Source organism: Chiloscyllium plagiosum, unplaced genomic scaffold (assembly GCF_037043375.1).
Source record: "Chiloscyllium plagiosum isolate Xiang-an unplaced genomic scaffold, Cpla_swu_hap1 HiC_scaffold_31, whole genome shotgun sequence".
NCBI classification, from domain to species: Eukaryota; Metazoa; Chordata; class Chondrichthyes; order Orectolobiformes; family Hemiscylliidae; genus Chiloscyllium; species Chiloscyllium plagiosum.
In genome coordinates, this window is record NW_028270169.1 from 31,783,298 (window position 1) to 31,797,560 (window position 14,263).

A 14,263-nucleotide genomic window follows, 5' to 3' on the forward strand; every position below is an offset into this window, starting at 1 on the left:
TAAGACTAGACTAATGCTGCATTTTGAGCAAAATATGTTCTGTTTGTTTTTATGTTATTTTTGGGTCTGTAGATTGTTAAAGGGGCAGAAGCGGCTTTTAGTAGGGTGATGTGCTTTGCCTAGTAGACGTGAGAGATCAGGGAAAATTTGAATGTTTCTGGAGACTGTGTCTGCAGGAAATATGTTTGGTGGTGAATCCTATCGGACTGCATGGATAGTTGGAGTGGCAGTTAGACGAGTTCACAAAAGCAAAGGGGTGTGCTAGATGGCAGTTTCAGAAAGATAGAAAAACCAAAGATGTAGTCAGATACATGGTTAACCGCTAGGAGTGGTTTGAGATGTAGCCAGGTAGTGCAGAAGATTCCTGTGTCCCCATTTCAAACAGATAAGGTGTTTTGGATACACTCGCAGGGGAGGGCCTATCAGAGATTGCACTGACAGCCAGGTTTTTGGTCCCCTAACTGGCTCTACTGAATGAGAGGTATGTCACGTTCCACACAATCGATTATAATTGGGGACTCTCTAGTCTAGGGTACATACAGATGTTTCTCCAGCTGTCAGCAAGGCATCAGGATGGTGTGTTGCCTTCCTGGTGCCACGGTCAAGAACATCTCCGAGAGCGTGTCTCCTCTACATTGGGGAGACAGGCCGCCTACTTGCGGAACATTTCAGGGAACACCTCTGGGACACCCGCACCAACCAACCCAACCGCCCCGTGGCTGAACTCTTTAACTCCCCCTCCCACTCCGCCAAGGACATGCAAGTCCTTGGCCTCCTCCATCGCCAGATCATGGCAACACGACGCCTGGAGGAAGGGCGCCTCATCTTCTGCCTCGGAACCCTCCAACCACAAGGGATGAATGCAGATTTCTCCAGCTTCCGCATTTCCCCTCCCCCCACCTTATCTCAGTCCCAACCCTCGGACTCAGCACCGCCTTCTTGATCTGCAATCTTCTTCCCGACCTCCCCGCCCACACCCCCTCTCCAGCCTATCACCCTCACCTTAACCTGCTTCCACCTATCGCATTCCCAATGCCCCTCGCCCAAGTCCCTCCTCCCTACCTTTTATGTTAGCCTGCTTGGCACACCTTCCTCATTCCTGAAGAAGGGCTTATGCCCGAAACATCGATTCTCCTGCTCCTTGGATGCTGCCTGACCTGCTGCACTTTTCCAGCAACACATTTTTCAGTCATTGTCTGGTGTCAATCTACCTTGTTTAAAATGTAAACCAAACTTAGCAGCTAACTATCAGTCAATATTAGCTGGTACATTCTCCCTGTCAACTTCTCTGTCAATCAGAATTCACATACTAACCAATCAACACTCCTCTCTCATACAGTATAAGTATTGTTTCCCCTTTGGAGTTTCTTGTGAATTATCCTAATGAATGCAAATGTTCTTTTTTTCCAGCAATACTTAAGTTCAGTACTACCAAATGACTAGATTTCTCGATTTTAAACATATCAGGGGATATGGGTCCAGTTCAATAAAATAAGGTAGAAGATAAGCCATGCTGTAGTTGAATGTCAGAGCAGACTTGAGGGTCTGAATGGCCTACTCTTCCTCTGAATTCTTTGTGTTCCTTTGCCAGGGGAGGTGATGACCTATCGCTATTATCGATTATTGATAAATCAGACTATTAATCTAGAGGCATGGATAATGTTTGGTCACCTCAGTTTGAATTCTGCCATGGTAAATGGTGGAATCTGATTTCAATTAAAATCTGGAATTAAGAATCAAATAATGACCAGCTAAGTGGGGAGAAATCCACCCTCTTCACTAAAGTTCTTTAGGGAGAGAATTTGCCATCCTTACCTGGTCTGAGCTACATGTGAGTGCAGACCCACAGCAATGTCACTGAATCTTAATTGGCCTCTGAGTAATTAGGGATAGACAATAAATTGCTGGCCTAGCCAGCGATACCCACAACCCATGAACAAAGATAATCTGGAAATATTCTGCCATCTACTACTGGTGCAATGTACTCACTGTTGCATTGGTAGATTGGATGTGAATGTTTAAAATGGTTAATAAATGTCTACATTATTAAATCTCTTTTAGCTCGAATTGCTCGAAAGGGCAAGACGTCAAACTCTTTCCAAGAAAGCACTTTACATTCAATCTAGCTGGCGAAGATATCGTCAAAGAAAATTAGCACGATCAAGGCGAGCAGCGACCATCATTCAAGCAGGCTAGTATTGTACCTTTATGGCTCATGTTAGCAAAGATTTTAATGATGGAATGAAACACTTTTGTGTTTGTCTTGAGCGTTTCCAACTCTGGTTTTATAATGAATACGTACAAAGGAAATCTCAAATAAAAGTAAAATACTGCAAATGCTTGAAATCTAAAACCAACACAGAAAATTCTACAATGATTGCACAATGTTCACCACCATTTGTGACTACTCAGATGCATGAGTATTCCATGACAAAATGCAACAGAATCTGGACAATATCTAAGCTTGGACTGAAAAATAGAATATATAATTCACACGATACAAATGGCAGACAATAACCATTTCCAATAAGAGATAATCTAACCACAGTCCCTGGATATTCAGTAGCATTACATCACTGAATACCCCACTATCAACATCCTGGGGGTTACTATTGACCAGAAGCTGAATTGGATTTGCCATATAAATACAAGAACAGGTCAGAGGTTAGGAATCCTGCAGCGAGTACGTCTCCTCCTAACTCTTCCAAGCCTATCCACCATTTACAAGTCTGGAATGTAATGGAATACTCCCCAACTATCTGGATGAATGCATTTCCAACAACACTGAAAAAGCTTGACACCATCCAGAACAAAGCAGTTTGCTTCATTAGCACCACATCCACAAATATTCAGTCACTCCACCACACTTGCTCAGTACACAATACTACTATCTACATGATGTACTGTGGAAATTCACTAAGGATCCTTAGGCAGCACCTTCCAAACCTATGACCACTACTATCTCGAAGGACAAGACAGCAGATATATGGAAACAATGTCATCTGCAATTCTCCTCTTAAGCCACTCACCATCCTGTCTTGGAAACCTGTTGTTTTTCCGTCAGTATTGTCAGGTCACACTCTTGGAATTCCTTCCCTGACAACATTGTGGATCTACAGATGGCACATGGTTTGCAGCAGTTCGAGAAGCCAGCTCAGCAATACCTTTTCAAGGGCAGCAGGGAGGGCAGCATAAAATGCTGGTCTGGCCAACATTTCCATGAGTCAATAAATAAAAAGAAACTCAGTAGGTTTGGCAGTGTCTTTGGAGAGAGAGAGAGAAACATAGTCAACATTTCAAATCCAATATGATTTCTGAAGACTAGATCTCTCCTTCTGCTCAATCTCTGAAAAATTATAATGACAATGAGTTAAAATTTTCAATTGATCCAGCATTCATATCCTTCTAGGAGACTGCATTCCATACTTCGCTACTTTTTTGTCTAAAATAGTGCTTTCTGACTTGACCCCTTCATGACCTAGTTCTAATCTGAAGATTGCACCCTCTTATTCCTCATGGAGAAATATTTCCTTTGTGCCTTATCCATTTGATGTTCTAAACACCGAGAAACTACCTGTCTTCTAAATTCAAGGAATTTATTAGCTAAAAGTATGCAAACATTTATCACAATTTAACCTTGTTAGGTTGGTATGATTCTGGTCTATTTGAGGTGTAGTTCTCCAAGACAAATATATCCTTATTATTACTGAGTTACCATGCCAGTAACACATATAGTATTCCTATTGAGGTGCATTGTGTGTAGAACAGAAGTATAATTTTCATCCTTTAATCAATTAGCCACCTTAATTCCTTTTTGTACATGTGCACTGCCTTTTAATATTTGTGTACATGGACATCTAAATACATGCAACATTTCCATAGTTTTTTAATGACCAGCTTTTTTTTAAAAAATTCTAATTTTTATTTGTACAATCCATTCAAGGTGACAATTTAGACTCAACTCCAGCTGCCATAATTTTTTCCCACTCACATAATCTGTCTTTGCCTCTTTTGGAATTTGCTCATCTGTCTTCACAATTTAGGATACATAGTAAATTAGATTGTGGGTAAAGTAGATTGTACAACACTCTGTTTCCTCACTGATGATAAATTGCACTAATTGCCCTACTGGTAATCTGAACCTGGCAGGTCTGAAGTGGTTCTCTCCTCCCCTTCTTCTGCACCCCCCCCCCCCCCCCCACCCATGTCTTAAATCCTGGAATCATATTGCAGCTTTTCAGTTTAAAAACAAAATTTCTTAATGTAGAGAGCTATGGAAAGTTATGATTTTTGTAATTTGCTCACCTCACCTATTTCTTTGAATAAGTTTTGGAAATTTATTAATTTAGTCTGTAATTCTGTTAAGTCAGTTTCATCATGGTCATTGCAGCAACAAAGGATCATTAATCCTGCAATAACTTCCATATGATTCTGGCTTGAGTGGTTTCAAACTAACCACTTGAGTGTCGTCAACAGCAATCACTCACTAACGGGAATAATTGTCTGCCCAGGGAATTCCAAATCACTGGTGATGCGTTCTGTGGTCCTTGTCTGGCTGATGACTCCAGTTCCAGAGTCACATATTTGGCAGGTGTTTCCAGGCGGTCAAAGTAGTCCTTGGCTTTGAGATCCTTCCTTGGTTCATTTTCTGTATTTTCTCTTGCCGAAGGGTATCCTCGAAGATTTGTGACCCTTCATAAAGGAGATTCGTCGAAGACCATTTATTCTGAATGAGGGGCTTCCATGCATTTTTGTTGCATTTTTTGAGGGAAGCCTTCAGGGAGCCTTTGAAAGGCTTCCTTTGTCTTCCTCTTGTTCGTGCCTTCCTTGAACCGGCTGAAGACTTGTTTTGGGAGTTGGAACTTGGACATTCTAAGCATATGGCCAGACCAGCAGAGTTGATTTCGGATGACCATGGCCTCTATGCTGGTACAATTGGCTGCTTCAAAGACACTGAAGCTAGTGTGCCTGTCCTGACAGCTGATGCAGACAATCTGTCTCAAATAACTTTGCTGGTACCTGTCAAGGTCTTAAGATGGCGACTATACATTGTCCAAATTTCGGAGCCATTGTAAAGAGTCAGAAGGATGACTGCCTTGTACACAAGGATCTTGGTGTCAGCCTGGATGTCTTCGTCATTGAACGTTCTCATTCTTAGGTGCTTGCAGGTCAGGTGCGATGTTAAAACTCCGCAATGGTGTCAGCCTTAGATGAGAAGTAGCTTCCCAGGTAAGGGAAATGTTTCATGTTTGGGAGGATTTCTTTCTGACCTTAATGTAGGATGGACCACAACTTGTATAATACTGCTCTGTTGAAATGTCTCTTCGGAAAGAGAAACAGTTTACATTTTAGAACTCAACATCACAGATGCTGCCAAACCTTCTGAGTATTTCCAGCTTCTGCTATTTTTATTTCAGATTTCTAGTTTTCACTAACTTGTTTCTCTGTAGGTTTCAATTTATATTAACTAAAGTGTTGCTGTTGTACTTCTATTTTTAATACAAGTAAAAAGAAGACAGACAACTCATACAACCTGGTTCCTCAACTAGAGTAATCAGTTTCAGCTGTCCAAACCAAAAACAATGCACTTAGCTGGCCATATTAGACATTTGTGTATTTGCGTCCCTCACTTCCTCCACCCTAACTTCCAAGTTTAAATTTCATTCTTTCCTTCCCCACTTCAGTTCCATCCTCAAACTAGCTCCCCCACAGTTAAACCTATTCCAGCTATTACTAACTCAATTCAATATTTTGACTGTCTCTTCTGCTGATCATAGAACTAAAGAAGAATATCAAGGTATGTAACTTCTGGTCAACTCAACAACAAACTGATTATCTTAAAAATATCCTATGCAATGCATTCAGTTTCTGTAACATATTGTGTCTTAAGATAGTGTAGAAATAATTTGATCTATCACTTAATAAAACCATTTTTAATTTGTTAGAAAATTGGAAGTAGCAGCTATAAATTTTTCTACAAATGTTCCTTGTTCAACAGAAATAGTCTTCTGCGCCTCATGCTGACATATGTACAAGTAGAACGCAATGTTAGTTTCCAATTGAATTCAAGAGGACTTTTTAAAAATATATGTAATGAAGCTAGATCAAAAGGCATTAGTTTAAAGCTTTACATACATACAGATGGTAGCACTGTATTTACAAACAGCATATTCTTTCTCATTTACAGTTCTTTTATTTGTTTCTCTACAGCAATCAGATCATGGTTGACCAGACGGTGGATTAAAAAACTTCATCATGCTGCAATGGTGCTGCAACGAGCATGGAAAACCTGGAAAGTGAGTTAGAGTATTGAACTCAAAAATGCTACTATGCCTAGTTTAAATGAATAATTTAATACAATTCATGGAAACATAGAAAATGGGAGCAGAAAGAGTCCTTTCAGTCCTCTGAGTCTGATTAGTCATTCAATATGATAATGGTTGATCATCCAATTCAGAACCCTATTCCTGCTTTATCCTCAGACACTTTGACCCTTTCAGCACTAAGAACAACATCTAACTCTTTGAAAATATTCAATAAATTGGCCTCAACTGCTTTTTATGGCACTCTCAGAGTGAAGACATTTGTCCTTATCTCTGTCCTAAATGGCGTATTCCATATCCTTAGACAGTGATCCCTTGTTTTGGACATCCTGGTCATCGAGAACATCCTTCCTACATTTACCCTGTCTTGTCCTGTTAGAATTTTATAGGTTTCTGAGTGAACTTCCCTCGTTCTTTTAAACTGCAGTGAATATAGTCCTGATCCAGTGTCATACATCGAACAAAGAACAAAACATTTACAGTCCAGGGACAGGCCTTTTGGCCCTCCAAGCCTGAGCTGATCCAAATCTACTGTCTAAACCTGTCACCCAATTCCTAAGCATCTATATCCCTCTGCTCCCCACCTACTTATGCATCTGTCCAGACACATCTTAAATGAATCTGCTGTGCCTGCCTCTACCACCTCTGCTGGCAACGCGTTCCAGATACCCACCATCCTCTGTAAAGTACTTGCCCGCTTGTATCTCCCTTAAACTTTTCACCTGTCACCTTGAAAGTGTGACCTCTCGTTATTAAATCCTTCACCCTGGGAAAAACCTTATCTCTATCTACCCTGTCTACGCCGTTCATGATTTTGTAAACCTTATTCAGGTCCCCCCCTCAATCACCTTTTTATAATGAAAACAAACCTAACCTACTCAACCTCGCTTCATAGCTAGCACCTTCTATACCAGGCAACATCCTCGTAAACCTTCTCTGCGCCCTCTCCAAAGCGTTCACATCCTTTTGGTAACGTGGCGACCAGAACTGTACACAGTATTCTAAATGTGGCCGAACCAATGTCTTGTACAATTTTAACATGACCTGCTAGCCCTTATACTCAATACCCCGTCCAATGAAGCCAAGCATATCATATGCCTTCTTGATACTCTATCCACCTGTGCAGGAACTTTCAGTGTACAATGGACCTGCTCTCCCAGATCTCTCTGCTCATCAACTTTTCTCAAGGTTCTTTCGTTCATTGTATAATTCGCTCTAGAATTAGACTTGCTGAAATGCATCACCTCACATTTGTCTGGATTGGAATTCATCTGCCACTTTTCCACCCAACTCCCCAGTCTATCTATATTCTCCTGTATTCTTTGACAGTCCCTTATGCTTTCTGCTACTCCACCAATCTTTGTGTCATCTGCATACTTGCTGATCATACCAACAGTGCCCTCTTCCAGATCAGTTATGTATAGCACAAACAACATTGCCCCAACATTGACCCCTTTGGGACACCACTGGTCATCTTTCTCATTTCGAAAAACTCTCTTCAACTACTACTTCTCTATCTCCTGTTGCTCAACCAGTTCTTTATACACCTAGCTAGAACACCCTGCACACCATGTGATTTAACTTACTCTATTAGTTTATCATGGAGAACTTTACGAAACGCCTTACTAAAGTCAATGTATATGACATCAACAGCCCTTCCTTCATCTATCAGTTTGGTCACTTCCTCAAAGAACACTAAGTTGGTAAGGCACGATCTCCCCCATACAAAACCATGTTGCTTATCACTGATAAGCTCACTTTTTTCTAAATATAAGTTGATTCTATCTCTCAGTACCTTCTCCAGCAACTTTCCCACCACTGACATCAGGCTCACTGGTCTTTAGTTACCCAGAATATCCCTACTATCCTTCTTGTACAGGGGGACAACATGAACAACCCTCCAGTCCCCTGGCACTTCACCTTTGTTTAAAGATGCAACAAAGTTATCTGTCAGGGCCCCAGCTATTTCCTGTCTCGCCTCCTTCAGCAACCTGGGATAGATCCCATCCGGTCCTGGGGATTTGTCTAGCCAACCCAACATATCTTCCCTACTTATGTCAACGTGATCTAGCCTAATCAAACTACTGTCTTTAATCTCAACATTCACCATATTCCTCTCCTCAGTGAACACTGATGCAAAGTAATCATTCAGAATCTCACCCGTTCTCTCAGATTCGACACACAGCCTTCCTTCATTATCCTTTAGTGGACCAAACCTTTCTCTAGTTACCCGCTTGCTTCTTATATAAGAATAAAATGCTTTGAGATTCTCTTTAATTCTGTTCGCTAACGCTCTTTCATGACCCCTTTTAGCCTGCTTGATTCCTCTTTTAAGACTGGTCCTACTCTTCCGATATTCCTCCAGGGCCCATTCTGTTCTTAGCTGCCTGGACCTTATGTATGCTTCCCTTTTCCTCTTGGCTAGTCGTACGATTTCTCCTGTCATTCACGGTTCACGAATCTTGCCTTTCCTATCCTTTGCCTTCAACCGCACATGCCTATCCTGCCCTATCTTTAACCTATCTTTGAAAGCCTCCCACATATCAATTGTGGACTTCCCATCACATAGCTGTATCCAATCCACATTTCACAGCTCCTGCCTAATTTTGATATAGTTGGCCTTGGCCTAGTTTAGAACTCTTCCCTTAGGACCACTGTCATCTTTGTATACGAGTATTCTAAAACTTTCTAAATTGTGGTCACTGTTCCCAAAGAAATCCCCCACCACAACTCCTACCATTTGTCCTGGCTAATTCTCCAATACCAGGTCCAATAGGACCCCTTCTCTCGTCAGACTATTGACATACTGCTCTAGAAGATTCCTGGACGCTTCTTACGAATTCTACCCCATCCAGACCTCTGACGCTAAGTGTATACCAGTCAATCTCCCATCACCACTACCCTATTGCCTCTACCTCTTTCCATAATCTGTTTACCTATTTGTTCTTCTACCTCATGCTCACTGTTGGGAGGCCTGTAATACAGCCCCAACAATGTAACTGCACCCTTATTTCTCAGCTTCACCCATAATGCCTCACTACCCAAGCCCTCCATAGTGTCCTCCTTTAGCACAGCCGTGATATCATCCCTAACCAGCAATGCAACTGCCCCCCCACACCACCCCGCCCCCCCCAACCTCTTACTTCCCTCCCTGTTCTTCCCTCCGTATATCAGTCTTAGCATTCCAGGACTGATCCTAGCAAACCTTTATTGCATTTCCTCCATAGTCAGAACATCCTTCTTTTTATTAGGAAACCAAAACTGCAAACAATACTCCACGTATGGTTTCAGCAAGGCCCTGTATAATTGAAGCAAGACATCCCTGCTCCTGTGTTCAAATCTTCTCACTATGGAGGCCAATATACCATTTGCCACCACCTCCGCCTATACACCTGTATGCTGATTTTCAGCAACTGGTGTACAAGGACATCCAGGTCTCATTGCACCTCCCCCTTTCCCAATCTATCTCCATTCAGATAATATCTTGCCTCCCTGTTTTTGCTACCAAAATGGATTATTGACATCTATCCACATTATACTTCACCCACCATGCATTTGCCCACTCATTCAACTTGTCTAGATCACATTGAAGCATCTCTGCATCCTCCTCACAGCTCATCCACCCACCCAACTTTGTGTCATCTGAAAACCAGAAGGTATTGTATTTAGTTCCCTCATCGAAATCATTAGTATATCTTGTGAAAAGCTGGGGCCCAAGCACTGATGTCTATAGTATCCCAGTAATTGTTGTCTGGCCATATCAGTACATTAGCTACTGCAATCCAATGCACTTTAATTTTACATGCTCATCTCTTATAATTCAGTAACTATTCAGTGAAATTGTGTTACTGCACTGAATAGCTAAACCTTATCAGATTTTAAAATTTGCATACATTTTCTAAATCTAGTTTCTTAATCTAGAAGTATTGCATTACAGTTGCAGATATTGGATGAGTCTTCTCTAAAAAGAACAATTCAAATTTTGGAATATTCTTATATTGGTACAGATTATAGGGAAGTTTAAAAATTTTAGTAATTAGATTTGGATATATTGAACAAAGAATTTTTTTTTAAAGTCTTTAATTTTATAGAATTTATTACATCTTTTAGCTTCTCATGGGTTTTCACATTTGCTGATTTCTTCTCTCTAAAGTCACTTTATAGAATCATTGAATCATTACAGTGTGGAAACAGGCCATTCAGCCCAACAAGTCCACACTGACCCTCCGAAGAGTAACCCACCCAGACCCATTCCCTGACCCTATTACTCTACATTTACCCCTAACGAATGCACCTAGCCTTTTCATCCCTGAACACTATGGGTAATTTAACATGGCCAATTCACCTAACCTGCACATCTTTGGATTGTGGGAGGAAACCGGAACACCCAGAGGAAATCCATGCAGAAACGGGGAGAATATGCAAACTCCATGCACACAGTCGCCCGAGGCTGGAATCGAACCTGGGTCCTTGGTGCTGTGAGACAGCAGTGCTAACCACTAAACCTGTTCGGTTAAAGCAGCAATTGATTTATTCCATAGAAGATCCCATTCATGATATATAAAATTAATGAGCAGTTAATCTACTTGTGGGTTGTTGGCTCGGATATATTGAGAACTTTGTTTTCTTTTTGTCTACATTAGAACAATGAATCCATTACAAAACTGACCCTTAGTTATAAAGTGTGTTGCAATGCCCTGAGAACATTATGATATGTAAATACACTATTGTCCTTTTGCTTTTTATGGAGTCATTTCACCTTTTTCCATGCACTAAAGATTTTAAAGTCCATTCAGAAAGACAGCATCTTCCCTACAGTACTACATTGCAATGAAGATTTATATTTCATACTATGATCTGGAAGTAGGTCAATCCTGTATCCTCTCTGACTCGAGTGTATTATCAAATGAACTAAGCGGGCACTTAAATTCAAATATTCAACTAATCTATGCTTTTTAATTGCAAACATCTTCAGATTAAAATGGAAGTCTTGGCAGCAAAGGAATTGGATGATACAACAGATTTTGAAGAAATGGAATATGTTCCGGATTCTCCTATTTGCTCACCTTCATATCAGTCAAAATATGAACCACCGAACAAGCTTTTCCAAGGTATTCAATTCAGAGATCTAACGTTACGTGCCTGGCCGCTGGGTCTGATCCTTTCGTCTGCTTACATTACTGGAATGACTCCATCCATATCTGAAGCACTTAAGGCCTTTACTCGATTGGCTGCCTTGAAGGTGAAATGGAGAAGCAACTATAAGGTGGAACATAATCAGTTTGATCAGGGTATTGCTTCTATTAGAGCATTACCTGAGGTAAGGATTTTTTGTATAAATTATATTTGTATCCATCTTAAACATTAGTGATGCTCAATACAGTGTGCATTGATGATTTTGTGTAATTGTAACTAAATTTTGTTATTTTTCCAGGTGCAAGTAAAGTTTCATTGCAGACGTTCACCATTGCTTTTTGCTGATATTTATCCTGAACACACACACTGCACAATCATTGGCCTTAACCAGATTTTATTGGAAAAAAAGGAAGATTAATAATTTTATTTAGATGCCATGTCCCTGTAATCTTTTTTAATAGAAGTTTGTTACCACAGGTATCTTGGGAGACCTTACTGAATTGCATTGAATTGAATGATTTATTGTCACTTTAGTTTTACAGTGAATAACAGTAGTGAAAAGTTTCAATTTCAATCTCTCATGCTGATTGAAGCCACAGCTAGAAATGTGGATCAAATCTTTATTAGATTAGTCCCTGATCAACATTACTAATGGACCAAATCAGGTTTGGGATAAACTGCATTTATAATTCAAAAAGATATTAAGACAAGATAGGTTTGGTATTTATGCTATCACCAGAAATTGATTTTGCACCTATTGAACAGAATTCACATAATCTCTTAAGTTTTATTGAATCTTTATTATTCAGCAAAATGACATTTTAAAGAAAGCAATACCAGAACAGTGCATTATGGCAACTGCCCAGAGGATCTCAACCTGAGACAGAGATTAGCAATGTTCTGCCTGTTACACGACACTAAACTTTGTGTTTATTCTACCTTTCTGATCAGAATAACTCAATCGAAAATTCATGGATTTTTCCAAATATTGGAATAGCAAAGTTATAATTAAGTGCCTTACCTCACGACATTTGAATTGAACAAAATCTTACAATGCATATGAATTCATAGGAGCACTATTTTTTTTAATTCAGAGATTTCTTGAAATTGGAGGAATGTAAAGCATTTATTTTTCTAAATGTGACATGTTTTAAACCTGACTCTTGTCTTGGGAAACTTGACCGTTTTGCTTTACTAATACCACAACTGTGTTTTTGTTTATGATTCGTGCGATGACATTCTTTAGGACCAAACCAAGAAAAACTACTTTACTGACTTAATACTGGATACTGATTGTATAATAGCACTGAGACTCTTGGGTTTTTGTGTAGAATTTGCTGTCTTGTCTTGATAAATCCCTAAAGACATATCAGACACTAAAGTTGTCACATGCTATATTAAGTTTAGATTACTATCTTTCCAACTTGCTAAGCGATTCATATTTTTGGTTTAAAAAAAAAGGATGTAGCTTCTCCACATTTTGTCATCAATATTGCTTTGCCTCAGCCAGCTGCAATCCCTGTTTAAGCAGGGTATGGATAATTGAATGTAGGTTTATATCAAGAACAAAAAAACTTTTATTGGCGGCGAGTGGTGTTTAGTTTAAGGAAATGGATTGAAATGCGAAGAAAAACATGATTAAGGTCAAGCACCTACGTTCTCTCACAAAGTAACCATACTTTTTTTAAAAAAAGTGTTACCTTTGCTTCCACTTCCTGCCACTTGTTGCCATTTCCTGATGGTCATATCTGAAACCCCTCACTAAGAATTGAACAGCGTTTTAAAATCAAACCAGTCACTTTTTCTAGACAGTCCAACTGAGGTCAGGAACGCACTATGTTAAGAGTATTGGGTTCTGCACCCCTCCAGACTGCTGCTATGTTCTGTATCACTGGGGTGCTAGAGTATATTTCTTTGTTGAAACTACATCTAAGGACTAACTGATTTTTCATTTCAATTCATCACAACACTCATTCTTGAAAGTAACTTAAATTTAGTTATGAGCTTTGAATGTCAGACGAGGGGTGCAGATTTTTAACTGGACAATAAAATTGCACTAAGTAGTAACCTTTGTGTTGATAAATGAAAATGTTTAGATTTAAAAATATTTTGCCAAATTGGCATCTTTTGTTTTTTAAAAAAAAGTCCATGTTACTGAACTCTCCCTTTCCTGATGAAAAGGATTGCTACATTCCTGTCCTCCTGAACAGTAGTAATAATTTTTATTTCTTGAGCAGGGTGATCTCAAGCAGGAGTTTCTTTTTCCATTCTGTAATTGCTTCAAATCAGGGGTCGTTACTAAACAAAAATATGGGATGATGTAATATTCTTTCAAAATAACACTAATTATAAAAGAATGATGTATTTATGTGTTAACTATTTACTCAATGAAAGTAAATTGTATACAGATGAGAAGCTGATCTATATAACAATAAACATATATCCTTAAAGAAGTTGATATTCATTCTTTTTAACTAGGTAAGGGAAGGCTTTTAGACATCGTGCTTAACTCTGTGCTTTTTTTTTAGGAGTGGTAATCGCATTTTTTCGCAGTTATATTATTTGTAAACACTTTGATCCTTAAATTGACTTCTATCCTTCCAATTCTGTACAGTTTTATGTAGCAAAACCTGAACGTGTAAAATGAAGCTTAATTGTTTTCAAAGAATGAGAATTATCTCATAACTGCAACACCAGTTTCTTCATCAGTACTTCTAGTTTCTAGGAACTGCTGGTGAATTCAGCACTCATGAATTTGGAGTCAATCATATTAGACAGATCTGATTTTTGTCTAGGTTAAACTA

At 39.5% G+C, this 14,263-nt stretch overlaps 1 protein-coding gene across 4 annotated transcripts in view; it reads left to right on the forward strand.

Moving 5' to 3' along the window:
- myo19 (myosin XIX) overlaps nt 1-13,890 on the forward strand; it is a 65,023-nt gene extending 51,133 nt beyond the window's left edge. For all 4 annotated transcript variants that reach the window (XM_043718561.2, XM_043718562.2, XM_087977401.1 and 1 more), the window contains 4 exons: nt 2,062-2,191; nt 6,211-6,296; nt 11,299-11,643; nt 11,758-13,890. In XM_043718561.2, coding sequence (XP_043574496.2) covers nt 2,062-2,191; nt 6,211-6,296; nt 11,299-11,643; nt 11,758-11,877 — 681 coding nt within the window. In that variant the 3' untranslated portion in view covers nt 11,878-13,890. The remainder of the gene's footprint in view (nt 1-2,061; nt 2,192-6,210; nt 6,297-11,298; nt 11,644-11,757) is intronic.
- The last annotated feature ends 373 nt before the right edge of the window (nt 13,891-14,263 follow it).